Source organism: Drosophila rhopaloa, unplaced genomic scaffold, assembly GCF_018152115.1.
Source record: "Drosophila rhopaloa isolate 14029-0021.01 unplaced genomic scaffold, ASM1815211v1 contig_2, whole genome shotgun sequence".
Lineage (NCBI taxonomy): Eukaryota > Metazoa > Arthropoda > Insecta > Diptera > Drosophilidae > Drosophila > Drosophila rhopaloa.
The window spans coordinates 16344452-16370509 of record NW_025335083.1 but is presented as its reverse complement, the minus strand read 5'-3'; the positions used below and the strand labels follow the sequence as shown (position 1 = coordinate 16370509).

Here is a 26058-nt window from a genome sequence, read left to right as displayed (position 1 = left end):
ATAAAAGCCATTTGTTTGCATGTACAAAGATAAATTTATATATAATGTAAAAATATACGTATGTATATCAGAGATTTAATTGTACTCTTTTCATGTTAACAAGTTATTTGTTCACTCTTACTGATAACTTACATGTATGTACTTGTAAACATCACTTTTTGATTCTAATCAATATTTAGCTATGTACAATTTACCAATAACATCTGGACCTTTGATAAATTGTCCTTACCAAAACGTCAACATTATTATATTAAACTTACGTGTTTCCTCGGCACGAATTTCACCAGAATTCGGGAAGCAGATGAAAGCAGAATTTGTCTTTAAATTGTCACAATTGTCCTGGATTCACACAAGGGACACGAATTAATACTCCGGTTTAGAATTTAAGCTACAGAGTATGTGCCTTAAAATATTGAATTGCTACTAGTGGGTATAGGTTTCACATTATTTGGTAATAAATTAATACTTCTTGAAACCAGGATTATTAATTTTAAACTGAAAACTAAAAAGTAAATGAGTCATATTATAAAGTATTAAATGAATACGAGTACTTTAATACTGTCTATTTTATTATTGAATACCAACAATCTATTTACATTTTATCTGAAGATTAAAATGCTAGGTCCACTTTTTTATCCTTTTAGGCTTGAGTTACTAGAGCCAGTCTCGCTTGACAGAGACGTCCTTTATATAATAAAGTGCCCTCGGTAGGATCAAGTGGCATTAACGAAAAGACAATTTATATTTACTTCATTCTTTAAACTACCTTCTAAGTACTTTTAATAGTAATTAAGTTCTGAAGTCTATTATTGTTGTTCGAAAAATATAAACTAATAAATACAGCTTTAAATGGTAAATGATATTTATGGGACAATAGGTTGTGTGATAAAAAAGGTTTAGGTTCAAAAACAGTTATTTATAAGATTTCTACGCTTAAACGCTTATTTAAAAACGCGTTAAAAATGCGCATAATCGGCAAACTCGTCTTTAGTCGCACGAAATGTTCTAAAGAAACTATAATTGATTTGAATATCCAAACAAAAAACTATTTAATTAATTATTACCAAAGTATTTCATCTCATCCGATCCACCATTAAAATGAAATAGTCTTTAATTTTTATGTGAAACTTTTTATTTCATTTCAGTTTTGTATTTTTTTTGGTTTGTTTTGTATGTTTAAATACTTATTAAAATTGTTTTTATTTTTTATTTTTATTTTTCGTTTTTGTTGCTGTGTGTTATTAGCGTCTGCTTTTCTGTTGTTCTTTGTGTGTGTGTGTGTGTCGGTGTTTTTTTTGTCGTTTTTTTCGTTTTGCTAAATAGTTTTGCGATTTTTTTGAGATTTTTTCTTTGCGACGGTAGCTAATGTTTACTACATAGTAAATTTATAGATAGATGCATGTATGCGCTTGTGTGCTTGTCTGTGTGTGTGTATTTATGCATGTGAGTATGTGTGTGATTGGGTGAGTTTGGCCTTTAGCTGAGCCTTTAGCTTTCTGAGCGTTTTCTATCGTTCTGCATATCATTTCGTTCATTTTGCTTATCATTTCAATAATATTTGTTAGGAATGGAAAAAAATTACAAGCCATAAAGGTAGAAAAAAACTTTACAAATTACATTTTCAAAGAGCACAAGGATAGAGAGAGATGGGGGCGAAAGACGGCTAGAGATGGCTTCCCGTCTATTTACAAAAGTATTTATCCTCGAATCGCTGGCAGTAGTCGCAGATCAGCTGGCAGCACCGTCCATTATTGAATCGACATCGGCACTTTTCCACCTGCTTCACCACCTGCGTGGTGTAGCCACGCCCACAGCACAGGGTCCCACAATTGTCCGGATGCAGGCACTGGCGATCCTTGGTGACCGCGCAGTAGGAGGGCGAGGTCTCCAGATAGTACAGCGTCGTGTATTGCGATTGTTGGGGCTGCAAATGGAGATATTTCACGAGTTTTAGTGACTGCATTTTATGTTCTTAACGAAGATGGTAAGTCTATGTGCCACAGAAATATAAACAGGTTGTTATTCGGGTTTTACTGCCAGTTTTACAAAAATTGTAGTGAAAACAATAAGGACTCTATTAAATCAAACGTTTCTATAAATAGTTAGATACTTTTCAAAATTTTTTTTAAGCTATTAAGGGTGTGTCTTTAAAATAAAGTATTTATTTAAATTTCATTTTATAATTAAAAACGATGTAAAGAGCAGATTTTGTTTATCATTACTAACCGTAGGCTCAAAATTATGTCAAATACAATTTTGTTATTTCTATGAGATTATGTTGTTGAATTGTTGTAATAAAGAAAATAAACAGACGGAATTTCAATTTTAACTAAATGTTGATTAAGTGGCAAGTTTTATTTTATATATTAATCCTACTTTATCAAAATACTTTAAATTTTAAAATTTTTGTATTTCTGGATTTCGGTAAAAACACATTAACTTATTCGTATGGAAACTCACTTTCTTGCGTCGCTGCTTTGGTTTTTTCATGCGACTCGAGGAGACCTGTCGCATGGATCGTTGGTTGGGCGCCTTGCGGATGGCCTCGTTATATTTTTGCCTCAATAGCGTGGCCGTGGCATTGAAGTCGGCCATTTTCTTCCAGCAGGTTTTCATCGAACAGGATCCGGAGACGCCGTGGCACTTGCACTTGTCCATCATCTGCGAGGAGACAGCCTCGATGCCGACCTGCAAGATCAGTAAACTTGTTAATGAACTATTCAGAATGCTGTATTTTTTAAACCCTTTATGTTCCATTTTCAAATTGTTACAAATTATTAAATATTATTGCAGATATTTTATGATTAAAGACACAAGAAATCCTACAAACTCTTCTAAAGTACATACAATTTTACAATAATAACCTAGAAGAATAGCTTTTCCCCTACATTTTAGTTTTAGTTCTCTGTACTAAAATATGTTTTCTATTTAAAACGCGTTTCAATTCTAGAAAAAAAATATTTTCAATTTTTTTTTTCACTATAAAAATTGACAAATCAGTTTGTTAAGCGAGAATATTTAATAGTTTTCGGAAAAAGCTACAAATACATCCGCAATACATCCGATTCAAAGGAAGAATTTAACAAGCCCATAAACAATTTTTTTTAATATTTCAAGGTTTAACGAGCTCGAATTGCCTATAGGAATTCATATTAATATATACTCCAAAACCATTATACTTTTAAAAAACTGAATATTTACCTCTGAGTCATGTCGCAATATCTCGCTGACCTCGTCCCCCTCGCCACCGCGCAAGTCCAAAAAGCTGCGGGTCACCCGCTTGCCGTGCTTCAAGTTGTCGTTGCATCCGCCCCACTGGAAGTCCTGCGCCTCCCGGTTGTGCTTCTTGGGGCCGCAGCTGCACTTGGTCATCCGCCCCTCGGCACAGGCCCTGGCTATCGAGTGGGTCATCGCGGCGGCCGTGAGGGCGTGGACGAAGGCCGTCTCCTTGTAGAGCTTCTTGAAGATGTTCCGCTTGCCGCGCGTCTCGATCGAGCAATTCCAGCGATCGTAGCGGAACTGCTCCTCGCAGTGGGTGGTGGCCAGGCGGCGGGCCTCGCTGAGGGTTCCCGGCAGACCCGTCTCCTTGCGGCACTGGTGGTTCTGGCGCCGCGTGGCTGGCATATATCTGCAGGGTCCTCCCACTTGGCCCTGTGACGTGAACACCGCCATCACAGTGTGCTCCGAGATGAAATGTTCGCTGGAGAAGTAAAAAAAAGGTTAATAGAGTTGGATTAGTTTAAGCCATTTGAAATTATTTAACAAAGTTCCAATTTATATTCAAAATATTGTAATTTATAGCGACATCTAGCGCTGACTTAGAGAACATCAACATTCTACATGGAAATTACACAGTGATGTTATTGGCGCCATCTACCTCTTGTTAGGCAGACTATTGCATAAAGAGTTAACGGTAAAAATACCGATTCATCATAAATTTAAATTTATACGACTCTTTCCATTTCTATTAACCAATAAATCATTACATTTCCTAATAAAAAATACAGTATATTCCCAACGACATCTTTTATAAATTTCACAATCAAGATGTAGAGCAGTACAATTTTTACAACTAATAATAAACCGACATTTGGGGAACTTTTATTTGATTATCAAAAGTTACAACATATCTGAAAGCGCCTTCTCTTATCATTGACTCGGCTTCTAGGAATGGCATAGAGAATTTCACTTCAATTGGTTTCTCACGAAAACTCTATTCTATATCTTTTTCCAGTTAACTTAGAGCTTGCAAGTTCGTATTTTATTTTTTTCAAAAAGAAGCCGCCGCTTCACCTCACTCGCTTCCTGTCCAGCTTCGGTTATCATTTTGTGGCACCCACTCTGCTCCAGGGCTTTAGAGTATGCTGATTTGCAGGAAATCTTAAATTCTCATAAAACTTAAGTGCATCGTAAATTGGCGTATGAGTAACGGGCTCAGCATATCTGCGGCTATCGGACTATCTGACTATTTCCGTCTACGTCTGCGCCCCGTGGCACCGATATTCCTCTTTTATTCTCCGGTTCATCTGCCCCAGCTGCTCCCCATTTTGATCTCAACTTTCGCCACTCAAAAGTCTGTTAATAATATTCCATTCGGATTTGTTCTACATTTTCCGCGTGCTCACTTTTTATGTGAAATTAATTTGCCACATTTTCACAATTAATTAATTAATTGAATGTTTGAAATGTTTACAAGTAGTTTGCTTTCGTTTTTGGCTACACTTGTGGCATTTGTTTGGATCCACAAATCTGTGGCCGCGGCTGGCCAATTTTTATCTATTTATCTCATGCTGTTTTATTCCGATATTTGACGTAGTTTTCGGATTGATTAAAATATCATTTGTCGATTGACGGAAAACTAGCCCGGATTGGAATTTGATTGGGTGGTCTGGTGGTAGAATGGGTTTGGTTTTGATTGTGAAATATTTGGACACATTTCGCTATAATTTTATGTTAAGTTTTCATACATTGTATTATACAATACGTATAGAAGAAAATAAATATAAATCATGTATTTTTAGTCTCCAAAATCCGTGAGAAAGTTCACAAACTGAATTAATAGTAAATGTGGAATTTATTTTTTTCAGTAAACTTTAAAAATATTTACTTAATCAGAGAATTGTCTTTGATTCTTTTACGTGAATGTAAAGTGAATCTTAAATAAATCGACTTTCCTTTTAAATAACAATTTAACACCATAACTTGATACATTTTTTGATTTTATAATTCTCTACTTATTGTTTTGGTAAGCTAAGTATACTTTTTTTGCAATATCTCGGGGTATTTCGTTAGATGTTTTAAGATAATTTGCTTAGAGTTGCATACAAACTTTAACATTTTTGAATTGACACATGTCGATCTGTTGATCTCTCCGCCATGAGTTCTATTGTGACTTTGTAATACCCCGGGCAACACGCTTGGGGTCTTCAATTACAGCTCAAAGCCCATGTAAGTCGTCATGTAAGCTTTGTATTGTTATCACATCCGATTTGGTTGTTGTTTCTGTTGTTGCGGCAAGTGCAATGCAAAGCGCATTAGCTCAAAGCCCCAAACACACGACTCCCCTTTTACCCATTTCAAGTTTTGGACAATGTATGTCGCCTTAGCCATTGAAAACATTGAGGAATTACAAGCCGTAAGCTCAAAGAAAGAGGGAAATAGAGGGAAACTCGGAGTTAATCCTTCTGACAAAACGTTTACGGGCCAAAATGGACAGGGCAAATGGCTAAAACAATTAGCCAGACAACAGGAGTCAGTTTTCTTTGAGCAAGCACTTTAATATCACAAATTTTAGCCGCCAGCTAAACACTCGTATGCAGCAGAGATAGATTTGAATCTTTCGGATACAAAGTAGTCGAAAGCTATTAAAATGGCCACAAAGCAAAACAAACTGTGAAGAGTTGGTGGTTAGGCCAAACAACAAATTGATGGACAGACGGACGGATGTGTGCCAGCAAACATGTGGGGGAGTGGGATTGAGAAAAAGATAGCGCCGTAAAACAAAAGTGTTGATGGATATTTTCCTTGTGCGATGATGACGCTGAAGTTGTGTGTTTCTGCTACCGCTTTGAGTGCTCTTTTTCTCCCGCTTTTCCTTCATTTTCCCTGTGCATTTGTGGAGATTCATCAAATTTTCAGAAACGTAAAATATTCAACAAACACACACACACACACAAAAACACACAGGTACACGAGCAAAGCACATATATAAATCCCTTTGTGCTGCGGCAAGAGCATTTTATGGACTTTACAGTTTTTAGTTGCTGCTGCTGCCCCAAACAGCATAGCAAATGTGCAACAGCAACAGGAGGCAGAGGAAGCAGCCAGCGATTGAAAGCAGTTCGAAAAACACAACAAAAAATACACAGAGACGAATAATTCTAGTTGAAGTTTGATACTAGCGACTCCTATTCTGGTTTTTCATTTATATTATTTTTAATATTTTATAGAATCAGTTAACTTTATGAATTTTCATACCTTACTTTTAAAATAAAAATGTTTCAACCATACAAAAAAACGTTTTTTTTACCTTTTATTTTAACACTTATTACAGCCCATTATTTTTCTAATTTTAAAATTCTGAAAAAATGGTTTTGTATTGTAACTTTGTTTAATATTTATCTAAGCTTAAAAATATATATACAATTTTCTCCGTGTAGAAGAGGATAGAAACTGAAATCAACCCAGGCAGGCATCCATAAAATCTTTTTTAAAGTAGCATAAGCATATCGAAAGCTGAAAATGCTCTTTCGACTTGAACTTTTTTATGGACCTTTTTACCATTTGCATTTTATTGCCAAAACATAAATGCAGCTGCCAGCCACGCACAGTTTGGCCCCCCCTCCGCCCCCTTTCACCATACCAAAATGCATTGCTTATTTTTAAAACATTTGACTTGCATTGGGCTACCAACTCTCCAGTCGATTTCTTTTCTGGGTGGCGAGCAAATGTTTGTTTGTTTGCTGGTCGCTTTGTTTTGGTTTCCTCTGTTTGCTTTTGGCGTAGCTGTCACATAATTTACCCAGGCCCGAAACGTTCAATTAAAACGCAAGTGCAAATACTGTAACCCAATCGGATCGGAAAATTGATGAACTTAAGCAAAACGCGACGCGGTCGAATGGCATTAATTGATAGCTGGCAAATGAAGCAGAAGGCGAACTGCTTCTGGGATCCACTGATTTTCTGTTTTTGTGCTTCTGTGCTTTTGCTTTTCTGCTTGCTTGCTCGCCTAGCAAGAATGGGGCCAATGAGGCGTCATTTCTATGGGCAATTTGCTGAGAGACAAGCCGTTTTCTCAAATACTATATGTGCACAAATAATCGTTAATAGTGGCGATCATTAAGCCGATTTGCCTCGTGAATTTTCGAAAAATATCTTTTCGTATACACGGAAATAAAACCATAAAATTAGCTAGTTAATTCAGTCATATCATACAGATTTTACGACAATCTCGGTGATCAATCTGTTAAATACTTTTTTAATATTTTATATGTTTATATGGCATATGTATACTCTTGCTCTTTAAAGAGTTGTCAAAAGTATTTTCCGAAATGACATTTCATTTTTCTGTGTAATATTTTGTAAAGCAATAAGGAAACTTTAAATTTTCGCTATACCATTAATTGCCATAACTCTTTTTCAATAATTCATGCGGACCCCATTTGTTTGGCTTAACAGCTTAACAATGTCGTCTCCTTTTGTCATTCGTTGGATCTTTTAAAATCTACCGCTGAGTCCGTTTCCTGCACCTGTCAGCTTATTTATTCATTCGTTTTATGGCACACGAAACACACTTCAAAATGCGTTGTAAATATTGCGCTTAAGCCGCTAAATTGCAAGCGGCAAAGGCGGTAAAAGCAGGCAACAGCAACAATTGCTGTCAGCAAAAAAAAAAGAAAAAAAGCGAACCGAATTGCAAGCGCGAAAACCGCAAGACAAACGTCCGCCCCTTCGGGAGAAATCCCCTTTTTCCGTTTATATTTCCAGGATGAGGGGTCTCTAAATGCTGATGTATGAGATGTTGTTGTTGCTGCCCAATTTCGGCAGCGTTAAAACATAAAATATGCTTCCGCTCCTGCTTCTCTCGAACCCCCCAATGAATAATGTTGTTGCAACCGGGGGAAGGAAAAGTGGGTGCACTGAGGAAAAATCAGTGCTTTAGTTTTGTATTTTTGTAATTATAATAAACTATTTTTTCTTTGTATTTTAAATTGCTTTTGTCTATTCATTAGCTTTGTTAAAATGATTTAAATACAAATATAAACTTTATTTTAAAAGGGAGCCCCAAGAAATAAAATAAATAAAATTGAATATATAAGAAATTCTATAATATTATTATTTATTTATTTATTAATAAAATATAAAATAAGACCATTATTGCTCATTTTTATTGTCAGTGCTGGTGGGTGGTTTTTAGTGTGGGGCAACAATAGTCGGTGGTTGTTTTTCGGCTGCAACTCGGCGCTTCATCATAAAAAGCGCATCCTTTTGCCCAGCTTCCTGCGCCGAAGATTATGGTCATCAATTTTGGCATCATCCAACAGCAGCAGCAACACAACGACGACAAACAGTTGTAACCGTAAACAATGTCGCTCCCCCTCAGCAACATCAGCGCAACAACAACAAATGTGCCCCCCGAGAGTTTGGCGCAAAATTAAAACGAAGAAAAAAAGCAAGCCCAAAAACCGAAAACAAAAACGGAGAACGGTAAAAGGCATTTTTATGGGCTGGCTCATAAAATTTGTGCATGGGATTTTGGACTTGAGCAGTAAGTAGACAATAAAATGACGTCGCTACTTTTTGGATTTTTAATAAAACGCTGCGGCCAATGATTAAAAACAAAAAGGCAAGCAACTGCGCAGTAGCAACAGCAGCAACAGCAGCAGCAGCAGCAGCAGAAGCAGCAGCAGCAATCAATTTACTTGCCCACCCAGAAAGCGAGGGTCGCTCGGCCACTTGCTCTTCCGCACTGGATCTCTATTTTAGTTTTAAAAGCATTTTAACGGCTTACTTAGGCTCGTGTTGCTGTTGCTGCTGCTGCTGCTGTTGCCGCGGTTTATTTACTCAAAAAATGATTTCTGTGGCAAAGATTGGAATCGGAAAATGCAAAAGCAACGTTAAAGTTTATCATTAAGCAGCCGAAGCCGACCAAAAATGCCATGCTGCTGCTGTTGCTTCTAGCGGAAGCTGATGTTGCTGCTTCTGATGCTGCTGCTGCGTGTGCGCCATAAAAATGCAATAAAAATCTTTACGACACATTTCGCTTGCAACCCTCACATTAGGGCACACACACACTGCGATATATATATATACATTTACCATATATATATATAGATTTAGCCGTACGCTGGCCACACTTCACACCTTGCAGCATCTCGCTGCTTCCTCTTTGGCCCCATGTTGCTGCCGTGCAGAGATGTTGCTGCCTAAGAGCAACGGCTGCAAGCCATTTTAATGCCCAGGCAGTTAACGCCATTACCTTGGCCACGCCCCCAACAACGCTGCCGCCCCTCGGGATGTTGCAGCTGGGAATTGCCGCTGTTGCTGTTGTGAGGTTGCTGCTGCCGCCCGCTGTTTGTGTCATCAGCAATGTTCAGCTTCCAGTTTTCTTTCTTCAGTTTTTTATTGGGCTTTACTTGCATTTGACAGCTTTATTGTGTTGCATAAAAATTGAGTTGTAATTGCCAGTTGCAATTTGTCCAGCAGCAATTTTGCAACATCATTAGCAACAATTCCTAATTGGCTTTCTATCTGTGTGGCAATTTTTATGAGTTTATGAGCATTTTGCATGAGCCATTTCAGACTGTAAATGAGGGCAACGGTAATAACTTGTGCTCAGAAATATTTCTTTAACACTTAGAGATGGCTGATAACACTTTTGGGTTGGGTTAAATGCTTTCACTCAAAAAAACTGCGTTTTGTGACACGCCAATTTAAGCCCGCAAGCAACAACATGGGTGTGCTGCTTATAGACCTACAGAAAAATCCTCAAAGATTGCATTGCACTGCATTTGTAGCTGCCAAGCCTTTGTTCCTGCCAGAAGCAACATGCAACATGTTAGCTCAACCATTCCATTTGACATTTATCAGCCTTCAAGAACGCAGAAACTGATTAATTAACCATCCAAAAAACTCCACCTTCTTGCACTTAATCTTCGACTGCTTGGCATTGCTGCTTCCGCTTGTTGTTGCTGCAGCAGCAGCAGCAACATCCATTGCATGTTGCTCTCCCTTTCGTTGAATACATTGCCAAACTATTTTTCAGCTAATATTAGATGGTTTTGTTGGTGTTTCTGCTGTTGCCGCTTTTGTGGCTGGCATTTTCTCGTTTATGCTTCAACGGCATTCCAGCAATTTGTCTGCATTTCTTTTCATTTTTGTTATCCGCTATAATTTCTCCAGCATTTACAGCCATTTGTTGTTTTTGCGCCAGTGCCTTCCTGCTCTCGAGAATTTATCAGGTAATTTTATGAATAGGCCCAAAGTATTCCACCAAATATAGAGATTTTGTGACTAATTTATGAGATAGCCTTTTCCATTCCAGAAATGAACTTCCAATTCCTTCTAAATTGAGACTTATTTATGGAATTGTCATAACATTATCTCCTCTCCGCTGGGCAATTAAAATTAATTGCTGGCATTTTGGACGCCGCTTTTCCCGCCCTTCTCTGAAGTTTTCCCATAAAAATTGCCAGCGAATAGATTTAAATTAATTTTCCTGGCAATTTTCTGTTCGACTCCAAGGCAACGACCACCAGCGGGGAAACAAAGCTTAAGCTTAGCTATTAATGATTAATTTTGTGTCTTGGCTTGGATGGTTTTTATACACTGAACATTTTTTTAAAAATAGCTAAGCAATTGTAGAATTTAAAGTACTTTTCTATAAATAGTGATATAAGTAGTGGATACAGAAGAAAGATTTAAAAAATAAAGTGTTCAATTTTTGCGAACTTAGAAAATGGTACCCATTAACATCATCTATTTTATAGATGAATCGATTTTTTTGATTGATGAAAGTATTTTCTTGTAGTGTATGTAAAGAAAAAGGTGGAGTAAGAGCTTTGAATAAAAGACTAGCATAAAAATTAAACATCAACGCGAAACGCAATCAACATTAAAAGTTTGCGAGGGAGCTCTTAGCTTACATTTTATTTACTTTCCCATAAAAGAGAAACGTACGGGAATAAACCGATAAGAACCCGCATCCACACCCAGAATTGCGACTCAAACTGAGAGCCATGGACTCCAGACTCCAGACTCCGTTTTTCTGTGGGATCCACTCAAATGCGTTTCGCATAAAATGCGTTTTTATGACCATGACGAAAAAACGATCCTGATATCACACCCCAAGCAGGCCGACAACAAAAACGAGAAGGAAACCCGGCTTTACTTTCCACACCATCATCAGCTCATTTCCCTCGAAAAACTGGTAAAAGTTGCGGGGGTGAAAGCGTGGCTAACATTGCCGCAATGATGTATTAATGGACGGTCACGTAAAGCTCGTAAGATTTTTACAAGCAACCCTCGCCTCGGCTCACAAAATGGCCTTGGAGGTGGTGTTTTCCTATATGCACTATAGGTTATACATGGGAGGGTTTGAAGTGACATCGCCCACATTCCTCGACTCTTTTTCAGCTCTCCAAGTTGTTCATTGAGTGCTAATTAAGCAAAAATCCCGCCCCACAAACGAGGCCAAGTTGGCGCCATATACACAAAATAAAAAGATGCCACAACCAACGGGCAACATCCACGCATAGATTCAGATTCAAATTCAGATACAAATACAGATTCAGATACATGAACTCGCACCATATAGAGATACAGAAAGGTCTGTGCTTTATTCTCTAAACAAATCAAATGCTGCCACGAAGGCATTCAATCAGTTGAGTTCACTTGCTCGCAATGTTGTTGTTATGAGGTGATAAAACAAGTTCATGTTGCATGGATCTCTTGCCTTCTGGCATCTTCTGGTCTGATTTTGTTTTGTAAACTTTACAAATCCGATTATTGGCCCATTAATACAGAGAACTTGGAAAGTTGCGATGTGAAATGTATCATTCCAGTTAATGAATATTGATGCCAGAACAGCCAAACAGCACAAACAATGGGAAGAAAAACTTAAAACCACAAATCAAATGCATTTTTAAACATAAGGGGCTAAAGGAAATGTGTTAAGAAAGTTGTTGAATATTTTTGGGGAATGTCGCACTCTGTTAAAACTCTCTAAAAATACTGTTAAGAAAATATTTTCCCTAAGCCTCTATCTGCCACTCCATATTCGGTTGCCATCCCAATTTGTTCGGCACTTCCGTTCGTTGTTTCACTCAGCACTCTAACAAATCTAAGCCAAATAAATTACCAAACACAGGCGAAAAATTCGAATGCAAAGCTACACGGAAAAAATACTTTTGTACCAACTTAAACATTTGGGAAAGTAAAATCAAAAACATTCTCTTTTACAATGGAAAATCGGATAAAAAAACTTATAAATATCTTAATTGAGCCTAATAATATTACAATTTAATTTAACAAACTTTCTTTGTACACTTAAGTTCCAAAATGCTCTGGTTAAAAAGTTTTTCTTTTTTTAATATTAATGGGAATTTTTTCTTTAGTGTATGTCTTTTTTAGAAAATACTGAGGGGACCGCGGATTTCGGAATTGGGAAAAACTGTTGCTGTGACCACACAAAATTCGCTAGTTTGCTTGGCGTATTTTCACCAGCCGCCTGTCAGCGCCAAGAAGCGCTTAAGCATTATTAATTGTTTTCGAAATGAACTGTGCGCCATGATAATGAGCAGCGAAATATGCAACGCATTTGCCATGCACTTGCTGCGAAAAAGAGTTTGACAAACCGATGGATGTATGGATGTGGGGATGGGGCGATGGGGGAAAGCCAAGAAGGAGATCGGCCAGTCACATCCATTGGCATCTGCTATGGCCAGAAAGGCAATTTTGCATAATTTCCGAAACACATGTTGCCTTCAATCATGCGAGAAAGAGCAGCATCGGAGTGGCAAAGGGATATGGTAAAGCGCCCTGAGGGCACATAGACAAATTGACTGACTGACTGAGTGACTAACTGACTAACTGGCTGCCTGCTTGACTGCATTTGACTGCCTGCCCGAATGCTGAATACTGACTGCTGCCTGTTGCCTTTTACCCGGGAATCGCAATGCGACTGGCAGCCGGGAATCAAGTGAAAACGTAGCGGAAAACATTTTAATACTAATTACAAAGAATTTGTGCCGCCGCCACTTTTACTTGTTGCCCTCTTTGGCACAGATACCCTCACCAAAAGGAGCTATATGCATATGAGTTTTCATCGCGGAATTTGGGTTTGTTTGTGAAAACCATGAATTGACTGGCTAATATTAATAATACAAATAAATACAGCATGCACGGCTTACAGAAAGTGGGTTTAAAATAAAAACTATTCAACTATTTATACAATTTATATATTTTGAGTTTTGTCATGACTTTTAGGAGCCTGGAAAAATGATCCTACAGCATAGAAATTATCACACAGTTTATATTTTTAAGCTGCTAACAATGCGGATATAAAAATATATTTCGAATTGGGATAGACCTATCAAAAAGGGGTTCTCTGTCAAACATAATAGTTAATTTATAATTTTGTTAGAATAAAATAAATAACACATATTTTAGTGTATATTCCAAAAAATGTAAAACTGTTGAAAGAGCCAGAAATATGTTTTTTACGGTGAAGTATTTCGAGTTTTTTCTGCTCAATGACTTAAATTTCTCAGGGCTTGGTCCATGAAAAGTGCATAAAATATTCGCTGGTTAATTGCACTTTTCCCACAGCTCACTCTCACTTTCCGAGCCATGGCTGCAACTTTTGGATCCAACTTCTGGCTCCAAGAGTCGGGTTGCCCCTTCGAATTTTTTCGATTTCCGAAAATAAATGTTAGCGCATCGCCTGCGGCACAGGACTGCGTTTTAATTGGAAAACACAGAGAGCAAAGTGGAGTTCCCAGCTCCAGCTGTTGGCATTCGTATCATTTTTGTTTTGTTTTTGAGACCTCGAAGGCGGCGGTAAAATCGCTTTAATCAAATCGTTTTATGACAGCGCGCTCACTCTGCATCGGAAAAAGCGGAAAAAGTCAGACAAGTCAGAAAGGCCGACAAATGACACACACAGACGGTCACAAAAGACACATGAACGTCATTAAGTAAACAATTGGATGGGAAATTGTGGGACTGGGTGTGTATGTGTGTGTGGCACGCGGGTGGCAGGTGAATTTTCCCAGTTTGACATTAAACGCGTGTTAATTTCATTTAATTTGGGGCGTGATTCGCCCAAAGGGGCGATGAAAAGGGAGGGGGGGAGGACGGTTCAGACATTTACGGTAAACGACCCGTTCGTATTTCTGTTCATCCATCAACGCCCCGATCGCTCAACTCGCCGTGAATTTTCCCCCAACTGCATTTGTCAATCAGCGTTTCTGGGCTGAGTTTCTCGTCTCAGTCTGCGGCATTTTCCTTCTGTTTTCTCCTTTTTCTTGGACTGACATTCAAGGTCCATCATCTCTTTTCGTTGCTCTGCTATTTTGCTCTTGAATTTCGCCTGTGCAAAGTGAAATTTTTGGAGGGGACTAAAGGGAGATTTGTGTCTGGGCGATCACACAACGCTTTGTCAAGTGGATATTTATGTTTCCAGCTATGATCTAGAAAACTTGAGATGTCAAGTGGGTGGTGCCCCATAACGATGTGTGGATGGGGATAAGAATGATACCAGCTAATAGGAAAGTTCTTGTGGTCTGAGTGGGTTGCGATATGGAGGGTGGATAGATTTAAGGCCCTATCAGGTTCTTTGAGATATTAGCCTGCTTAATTTGTGCATTTTATAAATACTTTTGACATTTATTTTGTTACGAAATAGTGGAAAATGTTCGTTCCTAGTTCCCTTTGTTTTTATTTTCATTTTTTTTGTATTCGACTTTTAAGACCTTTTGACCATTACATGTTTATATTTATACTTTTCTATATCCAACATTTGATTTAAAGAACAGCTTTAAATCAAAAATATTTATTTTCAATCGTTATAATAATATATAAATTAAAAAAATATTTTAATAAAAAGTTAACTTTAAACTTTTGTTTTATTTAAAAGTTGTTATCCAACTGAAAAAGTTAAATAACCACCAGCTATATTGTATATTTTTTTAAGTTCTTCTACCTTTTTATGAAACAGTTAAAAAGGAAAAGGCGTTTATGATTTCCGTTTCATGTTAAGGCAATCAATAAGGATGTATTTCATTTATTTAAGCTTCCTAAACTTGAAAACCTTTTCTCACAGTTTGGATTACTATTTTCCATTTTCCTTTTGCTTGATGACTAACCGTTTCCTTTTTTTTTAGATCGCCCAGATTACTCCCGGAACTCGAACTCAGCATATCCATTTCATTTTACCCCTCGACGTGACCACAAATTGAATTAAAATACCAAACATGTTTATTTTTCGGGGTAGCATTCAATGAAGATGTCGAGCTGTCGGCGGCTTCTTTACTTAGCTCCCGTTTTTATTCTTTTCCCCGATACTCCTCATTTCCATAACTGTTTTCAGTTGTCTGATTGGCTTGAAACGAGTGAGGATACTTGGCTTTTGTGTTGTTTTTATGTCGCCGCCGATGTCGCGTCTTTTGTTCAGGGTCAAATTGCCAATTTATATCGATCCGGGGAGTGACTTTACCCCTATTCCCCAAAAGAAATGCACATTAACACCTACAACACTCGACGACAAGTGCATAAGGCGGTTGCATCTTGGTCACACCTCTGAAGCATCCGGAGACTTGGCGAGATGAAAGCAAATAAGCCCGGGGAAGCGGCTTAGACCATTAGACTTGAAGCCTGAGCATCAATTAGGCTTAAAGACCCCGCCAACGATGTTTGACGGCATGCCATGACTCTCGTCGCTAATTTGCGCAAATTATGTGCCGGGCCTCTTAAAGTACCGCAAAGTGAGTGCCAACAGCCCAGCAATACCAGCAATGCCAGCCAGGAACCAACCATCCAAAACTCCAATTATGTCAACAGCAACCGCAGCAGGCGGAACATCAAAGCCCAGCCAAGCGGCCTGTCTTGCGGCACCTCACCGCTCCCAAAGCACCAGAAAGCCGGGAAAACGGGGAAAAGTGCATGGGATGCCGCCACGCGGACAACATGTTGCTGCGGGGACAGGTTGCAGCAACATTTTTTCGGTGACAATGCGAGTGAGACAAGATCATGGCCTCTCGAAGGGCACAAGATGTTATACCCTTCAAAATATATCAAAAAACATAATCCGTCGAACTTTTTTAGCTTAGATTAAATTCCCTTACCCCAAGGGTATGTAAATCGGTTAGAATAAACCTCAACCGAATCAGAAAAAAGCTTCTATAAGTTAATCCTAATATTTTGTTTGTCAACATTAAAATTTCATTAATTATACCTTCTAATTTTAATACTGAAATTATATTTTGGTTTTTTAATTCAAGAGATTACAATCTTAAAAATATTTTAGTAATGTATAGAATATTTTAGCTAAATTTGTAGTCCAAGTAATTATTCAAGTGTTAATTTCCTTCGAGGTAAATGAAAGACAGACAAAGCTAGAATAATTATTTTACCCATAAATTAAGTTGAAGTATTCTGGAAATTACTTAAAATTTTATTTTTTCAGGATATTATATTTAAAACGACTAAAAGCTTTATTCAATTACAAACAACATACATATAATTAGAATGTAAATGACGTAAGGGTCTGCTTACATAACTATTTCCCATCCTCTCTCCTATGCAATTATGCCCGCACTCCAGAATTTTCGATGATAAATATTTTCCCAACAAAACAGAAATCCCAGCACTCTCCAATCGCTTGCGTAAGTAATCATAACCTGAGCAAAGGGTTAAGTAAACAGAAACGTCAACGCTTTGTAGGTTAAACCGTTTAGGCAGGATGTATGTGAGTGAAAATTGGTGGGGGTTTTTGGGGATTTGTGACTGCAATTGGGAGTCGCAAACTGCGTGTGGCAAAACGCTTTGGACCCCTCTTTGATCTCTCCCTCCGACGCTTTGATGTGCGGTGCGTGCCTCAAGGTCCACAAAACTTCAAGGTCCCAACAACAGCGGGTGTGTGTATCTATGTATCTATGTATCTATGCCTCCTATCTGTATCCGCATCTGTGTGTGGAAATTCGTTGTTTGTCTTTGATGCAACTTCCTCAATGCGCTGCCAAACGGGGAAACAGGGAAAACTTTGGTCCAGAGACAGAGACAGTTAAAAAGATGGATAAAACGGGGGAACGAGACCGGCAGAGTTCGCGGCAGATGAGATCAAAGGCAACTCGAAAAGCCATCACGCTTTTAGACACACGACCAAAACACGGCAAACTCCAAGAAATGAAATAAAACAGAATCAACCGCATCTTGCACTTGGCTGCCATCTAAAAAAGCATTTGTAAATGCACTCCTAAAAATGAAGGCATAATCTTTATTTTTGCTAATGTTTAAAAATCAGACTGACATTTTGAGGGACAATTTACTAGCCAACAAAATAAGGATTAAAATGTATGAGGAAGCGCCGATAGAACAAAAACTATTAAGATCCTAAGGAATTTCGTAAATTAGCGATTATGAAAAGTATAGCTTAATGTAGCCTTCTTATGTTTTTGATAACAAATAAGAACATAACACATACATTTGTGGGTATATCACTTTTTGTAGTCCGAAATTTTTACTTTATCTTGTATCATTCAAGTAAAAGTGTGCCATAGACTGCCATAATACAAATGTTTTTTTAAAAATAATTAGTTTTGTATTAAATGTTGTATGACTGTAACAATAATTATATATAAAAACGTATACATTGATTTTTTCAGTGTACATTTGCTTTTGTAAAAGTAATCTGTATCTGCATCTGCACCTTAGAGGAGTTTGTCTTACTTTTTACACCTTTAAAAATTTGTTTTGTTACTTGATTTTAGGCTTCACGCTTGAATCTCTTTTGGAATTCGGCTTCGAGCTGCCTGATTTGTTTAAGTCATTTGGGCGATTTTCTTTACGCACTTTCCGTTGATTACATGAAAACGCATTTTTATGTCATGGGAACGCTTCGGTGCGGCTCTCAAAACCATTCTATTGTTGTGGCAGTTGCAACCCTCGGAAATGCAGTTTCTTTTCGGCTCCGGTTCTCTTGAGTTGTTCATCATCACCAGCATCGACACAGAATCATCGGCATCTTCTGTGCTGGCATTTTTATTGGGTTCCATCATGGCCAATTTATGACTCCGATCTCGCTTTTGTGCGCCCTCGTCTGGCAGCTGCTTTTTGTTTAAACTTTTATGGTGCAGCTTTAGCTTTTCCTTTTGCCTGCCTTTCAATTTAACAAAAGGACATTCGGCATAAAGGAATTTACCCAAAACGGGGGAAAACTTATTCACAAAAAAATAAAATAAAAAATCCAAAACGAAGACGAAAACTGAACCCCAGTTTATCATTAAGAGACAAAAAACCACAGCAACGGAAATGCCATCAGGAGTTGGAGGAATAAAAAGATGTCGAGAAGCAGTCCAAGTTGAGAGACAACGGCCTCATAAAACGCAGCCATCAAAAACGACAAAATTAAAAAGTTCAAATGGCAAATGGCAGGCAAATTGTTATCCGTAAAAATACTAGAAAAAAAATTCTGCGCAAATCTGGGAAATATTTTCCATAAACAACGAAGTGGTAATGCTTTAACCGTGAGAAAAGGTGCAAAAGTTAAGTCTTAAGGAAATATATTCAAACAATGAACTTTTCAGAGTCGTTAAAAGAGTTATTTATTAGGATAATCATTGAAAATTCTTCGCATATTGGATCTTCAATTCGATTGCTAATAAATTGGATCATCACAACATGGAAAATTTTGAAATAAAAATGTCTGCCTTCGAAATATAGCCGATTATTAACTGAAAATTAGGTTAAAATTTTGATAGTAAGAAAAAAAGAAAGGAAAATAAAACATTGAAAAGAAAAATACATTTTTTATTACTGTTATAGTCGAAAAATGTTATAAAAACCAAATAACTTTTAAGACTAATAGAATTTTAAAGTTTAAGTTTAAGTGTAATAATAAACAACATAAATGGAGTTTGTTAGTGATTTAAGATCAGTATTTTTATGTGGTAGACACAAGGGCTAACAAAGTCTCCTGTTGGTAACTTATATTTTAAGCGCGATAAAACTGACTTCATTATATAAATGAAAATAGTTCTCCGATTCTTTCTCTCGGTTGATATATTAAAAAATAGAATAAAATAAACTAATATAAAATTTGAAGAAAAATAAGAAAAGAAAAACACAATGCCTGCAATTTAATTTTTATAAATACAAGTACAAAGATGCCGAAGTCGTCCAGCTGCTGCCCCTCATCCTGCAATCTCCATTCCCAAGACTCAACCTAAAGACCCGTCGACATTTTCATTGTCGTCTTATTGAGACAAATAAATTTCGGGTGGTGCCACATGGCGATGCCAACTGCAGTCGTCGCAGATTTTCCCTGGATATTTTTAATTTTGCGGCGAGAGTAAAAAACAAAACTTTGCACATAATCGTTATCGTCAATGCCGAGAGGGAAAGCCCCGCCGGAAAAAGCCCTCGACTTGACCATAATTTGCGGCCAAAACAAAGCCTTTTTCTGTGTCTTGGAAATTAGCATTTTTATGTTTCCGCCAGGGTTACACACAACTCCAACTCCAACCCAACTCCTCTTCACACAGATGATATAGTCAGAAAGTTTTTATCCACAACAATGGAAACTTGAACTCATAGTTGGCATAATGCCGTCCAATGAAGTAAGGACATGAAAGCAGGGACATAAAAGCTGGCTGAGGCAACCAAGGAAACGGTAAGTAAGTTTTAATTACTCTTTGACAAATATTTAACTTCGGGAGTTGCGAATGGAGCGAAGGGAGAGACTTTGTCTTACGCACAATTAAACAGATTTTTGCCGCTTGTAAGGCAAATGAAATCACAGAAGGACAAAGGACAAAGGACGTCTGGGTTCTGGATTCGGGATTCGGAATTCAGTTCCGGTGGGGTTGTAACAACATAATTTTGCGCCGTATAATGTCATAAATGTCTGTTAAACAAAACAACAGACGACGGAGAACGTATTACGGAGATGCAGACTGTCAAACATTATTACATTATTTGCCTTTTGCTTTTGGGTCCGTCAAAAGGCTGAAATTGAAACCAACCCCGTGGCTTTTTCGTTCATGGTTTCTATTTGCCCGTCTCTGGGATTTCTGGTTCTTAGATTACCAAACTCTCATTGCCAGATCAACCCTGACATGGGAGATTAATTGCGCCAGTCTTTTCCTTCTTTCAGTTTTTGGCCTCGGCAACCAGCGGCAACTTCATCATCGAGTGCCCCCTGACAGCAATTATTAAATTTTCATTACATCCCCTAATCAGCATTTTGTGCATATTGATTGTGTAAACAGGCGTCGCGTAGTCGCTCGACTCTCGTTCACATTTTGATTTCGAATTCGGATCGGGGGAATTGATTTAAGAGTTGAGATGTCGATAAGGGGCTAGTGATGTGATTTGCCTGGTTGGCAAAACGGTTTAGGCAGGTGTTCAAGTGGCTGGCTCAAGGGGGAATGACTTTTTAATGGGTTCAATTGATTAAAGGCCTAATGATAGAATTATGAAATTAATGATCCGACTATTTATGGAACGATTTTACTGGACTTTGTCTTTATTGCATATAGACTCTCCTATAATCTTAATCTCTCCTAAATCTTATTTAATTAGACATCACATTTTCAATTTTTTAAATTACATTGATATTGTTATAATTGTAAATATATGTTTATATTTACTGTTTTCTTCGATTTAAAAATAGTAATAAATCTTTGGGTAAAACTCTTTGAACTTCCTATACAAATTACAAAACTCACAGTTCGTATTACCCTATGAAGATGAAAAATATGACCCGAATATGTCAGTGGAACACGGCTATTAGTAAATTTCTTAGATAATTTTGAGACCACCAATCATTGCCTAAACCAACTTCATTAAGCCGCGAATGCAAGCCACAAAGTTCCCTGCCTTCGAAATCAAACCCTTGCAATTGCCAAGTATTCGTATGTCTTGTGTAACTTTGCACGTTGATTTGACTTTTGCGATTCGTGCTGACATTTGAAATCAATAAAGTCGCACTTTGCACTGCCACTGGCACCTGCTCGCAATTACGGGGAATTTGGAGGGGCTGAAAATGGGGGGAGACACACACGCATTACCATCCAGTTTAATGGCAAACAGCAAACGATGTCTTGCTCAAATAAGCCGATTAATTGTAATCAAGCAGCGCGTCTAAATGGACACCGACTGAGTACATTCAGCTGGGCCCCGGAACCGAGCGGAACTGGATGGTCTTTCTGGCTGGGATCCCCTGTCTATCGATTTCTGTCGTCTGGCCACTTGGGTCAATGCATGTGCCCGGCAAGGAAATAAATAAATACAACAAAAAAATAGTAAAGCAAAATAAGTGAAACACTTTCTACCCCAGCAAGTGTTCGAAGTAGAGCCTTTCCCCCACCGGAGTTTTGTGTAATAAAAAGAATTGCCAATTGCGAAAAAGGCTTCAAACTTACACATGCAGAAAAATTTAATATATTGGGTTCCAAATAAGATCCAATTGGTTGTTCTGATTAAAGAAATCCTTCTCCATTTTTTTTGGATTTCATGGAAGCAACTTAATGTATTTCTAGAGTATTTATGAACTTCAAGTTAAAATACAAAGATATAAAATATAAAAATTATTCATGACTTTAATAAATTTATACATCTAACTTTTTAACTGTATTATTATTATTTAGTGCTGAAAGTTTTGTAAAAGAAACTAAAGTTTATCAGTTTCTTAAAGTCTGTTCATGGTCCTTTTGATTTCCAGTTTACAACAGTTGATTTTTAAAAATACCAAGAGCCCATTTTTTAGGAAAGTAGCTTCCTAACAGAAAGGAAAATTAAATGTTGCATTCATCGGCAAATGGTAACATTTTTAATATCTTGATTATATTTACCCAAATTAATTTTTGCAAACCAGATTCAAGAATATATTATATAATACCACATTAAATTAGGAATGAAATTAAAAATGTAGAATTTGTTAAATTGGTAAAGACAGTGGCTTAGTGTTTGCAATTTCTATCCTGTTTTTTCTCAGAGTTAAATAAGTTTTTCCTATAATATTCAAATTTTTGAAGGGAATTCTGAACGGCTTTTAAAATATTCATAAACGTGTTCCTGACTCATGAACAACTTTACAGTGCACAATCTCATCCCTCCGTTGTGAAGGATATTATGGGGCTTTCCCCTTTTGTTGGGTGGTTTTGTAATGACAAATAATAACTGGTGGCCCTGTTAGCCCTCTTCCCCCGTTTTCCTGTCAGTGGGCAAATTAATGGTGAAGTGTAAGTAAAATTTACGCTCTGCCACCGCAACTGCCCCTCCCCCAGCCCCCCTGCCTCTGCCCCTGTCGTTCGCATCTGCTAATAATCATAAAAAAGGCGGCTAGCAGCATTTTGACAACCGACAACCCCCCACAAGTGCAGCACCCCCATTCAGAAGGTTTTGGCTGACAGCCGCAGAATAAAGCAAAGGCAGCCGAAGAGCACCAGCCGCAAAACAAAACAAATATAAATAATTTTACTTTATTGTTTAAACTCGGCTTGGACCCCTTACCATTGTGTCTGAGTGGGAATTGTATTTATGTTGCATTGCAACTGATTAGCAGCTCGGAAAGATCGCAAAGCTAAGGAAAACCAGAAGGGGTTTGCTGCCGACTGTTGCACTTTTGGCGGTATTTATATTTATGTGACTTGACAAGTAGCTTGCCCAAAGGCCGCTGAAGTGTAATCAACTCGGTTCTAAGAAGATCAGGAAACGATTGATAAAAATCTTTCCAGAATAATAAATGCTCTTTGGGTGCGGATGTGCTTTAGACAGTAATTACTCTGAGTGATGCAAAACAGAAAATGTTGACTGGGTACAATAATTTATTTTGCATTCAGCAAACATATCCAAAACCGTTTTTATTGGTTGGTAAATTTATACGTATTGTTACTGTGTTTAGCTTAAAAAGCATTTCAATTTATTGGTTAATAATATTTTGAGATTAGGTATTCAAACTCATATATTTTTGGACTTTAAAGCTAAAATGAGTAACACACTTAATATTGAATGATTGTTATAAGTGAAAAATACACACATTTCTGAAAATAATATAACCTTGTATTAATCTAATTATGTTTTAATTAAAGAACCCTTCAACGTTTTTTATTGTTCAAGGCAGAGCCCTTCAATTTACCTAATTACCAACATCTGACTTGCTCTAACCATAAATTCTCGATTTTTATGTAATCAAAGTTCACCGAGGGTGATGCTGCCCATTCAAGAAATCAGAATCCCGAGCGAATCAGAGTTCACATCATGGGTTAAATTTGAGCATGTAGGCATGTTTTAATAATTGCGGACACAGATAATAATTGTAAACGTTGATTGTTCAACTGGAGTTGGGGCCAGAAAAAGCCACAGAAAAAGCGTCCATAAAATGCCACGACTGCAGAAATGCTCGTAGGACAAAACAATTTGATGGCCGAGTGAAAGATCTCCATCAATTGATAAGATTTCAGTTCAATTAAGATGGTGAATAGCTATAGATTGACTCACTTGTAAAGGCCTTGCTGCATATCCATGTTATTAGTGTTGGAGCCGATTCCTATTCCCATTCCTCCCGCAACTCCTCCTCCTCCTCCTCCGCCGGCCAGCATTGTTCCGCCGTATCCCAGATTTCCAGGTAATCCTTGGCTACCGGGCACTATAATTCCCAGCTTGGCCAATCCTGCCAGAGCATGTCCATGCGGATGAGAGCCCATATTTCCGCCATGACCGTGGGACGATGGTAATCCCATTCCGTTGCCAGGAACTCCGAGTCCAACTCCCGAATGCCAAGGGCTTCCAACGGATCCCATTCCTCCGCCAATAACGGAGGGAACACTTGATGTACTGCCGCCCAATTGATTGATCATGGATCCACCGACCGGTGAACTATTCACCACCTGACCAGCATTGCTACCCATCAAAGTATTCAGTAGTGTGCTGTTCAAATTCCCATTAATGAGATTGTGATTGCTCTGGTGTTGCTGATGTTGCTGGTGGTGTGTTGCAGGTTTGCTGCTGTCGAGATCGCCGTTCTGGCCAACCATTAACAGCTGATCCTCGTTTCGCACCTGGCCAAAACTCAGGTGGGTGAGGATCATTAGCACGAATACTCCCGTTGACGACGGCATTTTAACTGATTTGATTTGTTTTGTTTTTATTATTTTAATTTATGCGGCTGTTGGTGGATTGTTGATTTTGCTAAATGCGTTTTCTATAGTCTACTTTTTGGCGTGATATATTGTGGATGTTTTGTGGTAAGTACTTTAGTTAATAAATTACTATATACTAAGGTTCTACTTCATTAAATATTTATTATTTTAGCGTTATAATTAAATTTACGTTTTGTATGCTTGTCAAAATGATTTCGATTAATATAAAATTGTTATGTTGCCGTATAAAAATTGTTTAATATTCTATTCGATGCGATTTTTGTTTTGAGATTATGTATTTTGATAATTGCATGAATTTTGTTTCGTTTTGTTTTTTTTGTGTAACTTATTTTGGACTGCTTAATACTTTTCGTTTGATTTCCACTTGCTTGTTTCAGGCTACTACATTTTTGTTTTTCTTGCTTTTTAGTGGACTTGGATAAACTTATAATTTTTCACATTGGCACTTCAAACGTTTTTCATTTGTTATTTCAACGGCAGAAGATGATTTATTTGCTTTAGCTATGTGCGTTTTTCCTTGTGGTATTTTCCTTTGGGTTTCCTTGGAAATCGGAATCTCTTCGATCGAAGAGCGCTAGATCAAAAGGCTTAGCAATCCGTTCCGATACCAGGCGCTATTTTTCCCCCCACCGACGATCGCAGCGAAACCCGTTTGTAAGTTGCTGCTGCAGTTGCAATGTCTGTTGCTGACCGCCAGCGACGCCGTCGCCAGTGTTTCTTTATACCGCCGATCCATCCATCTGGGCAGCCTAAGTTTGAGGGTTTTCCGCTGCACATGAAAAGGCGCCGCCACGCATTTAAGGAATTTTCTTTGGGCCGGCCGGCCGGCCACTCGTCATACGCACCGAGCTTACAGATCACAGAAGTTATCACACACTATATCTATATGGAATCCACTAGATATTCCGGATGCGAACAGTTTTTCACACTTTCCCAACACTCTTAATTTTTAGTGGGAGTTTTCGCTTTCGACGGGAGTTGCTTGTTCGACTGGCTGTTTGTTTGAATCTGATTTTGGATTTCAGTTTGAGTTTGAGTTTGAGATTTCAACCACCGCGCCACACGTGCGTCCATCAGCTCGTTCGGCACTCGACTGAATCATCGACAGCCGAGCGTCGTGTGTTGCCGTTGCCGATGGTGTTGCTGTGTTGCTGTTGCTGCTGTTGGTGTTGCTGCTGTGCCGTTGCTGCTGCTGCTGTGCTGCTGTGGCTGCCTTTTTGGTGGCCGTTCTGATAGGCAAACGCGGTCGTGGTTGGCGCATGGTGAGGACACGAAATGCGTGCGCAGCCAGTGATAAACTTGCAACATGTTGCATGTTCGACGTGTCGCCAATTGATCGCCGTCACAATATATGGACAACACTTCATTAATTATGGCGACAACTTGTCAGCCGTAATTGCTCCGTGGCTAATTGGCAGGCAAGTGTCTCTGGGCAAGTCACTTGTCCCAGCTACCGCGCACTCGCCGGGCACTCAGTTTATCTTTCTCCCCCAGATAAACCGGGGTTTGGTTTGCCGAGGTTTTTCCGTGTTTGCTTGCACAGTCCATCCATCAGTCGGTCTTTCAATCTCTTAGACACTTTTCTCCTCAGGCTTATCCATCCGGGTGCAGAGAGAGAAATATAGGGTCACAACACAAATAGGTTCTAAAGAAAACAAGTAGAATACTTTTACTTTAA

General features: G+C 38.2%; 1 protein-coding gene across 1 annotated transcript; it reads right to left on the bottom strand.

Moving 5' to 3' along the window:
• Window positions 1–1159: 1159 nt before the first annotated feature.
• On the bottom strand, window positions 1160–25484 carry LOC108052712 (protein Wnt-4). The gene is made up of 4 exons (XM_017135178.2): window positions 23719–25484; window positions 3202–3700; window positions 2461–2688; window positions 1160–1924 (listed from the first exon to the last, which is right to left on the bottom strand). The coding sequence occupies exons 1-4, from the start codon at window positions 24336–24338 to the stop codon at window positions 1682–1684; spliced, it is 1590 nt and encodes a 529-aa protein (XP_016990667.1). The 5' UTR covers window positions 24339–25484; the 3' UTR covers window positions 1160–1681.
• Between the last annotated feature and the right edge of the window lie 574 nt (window positions 25485–26058).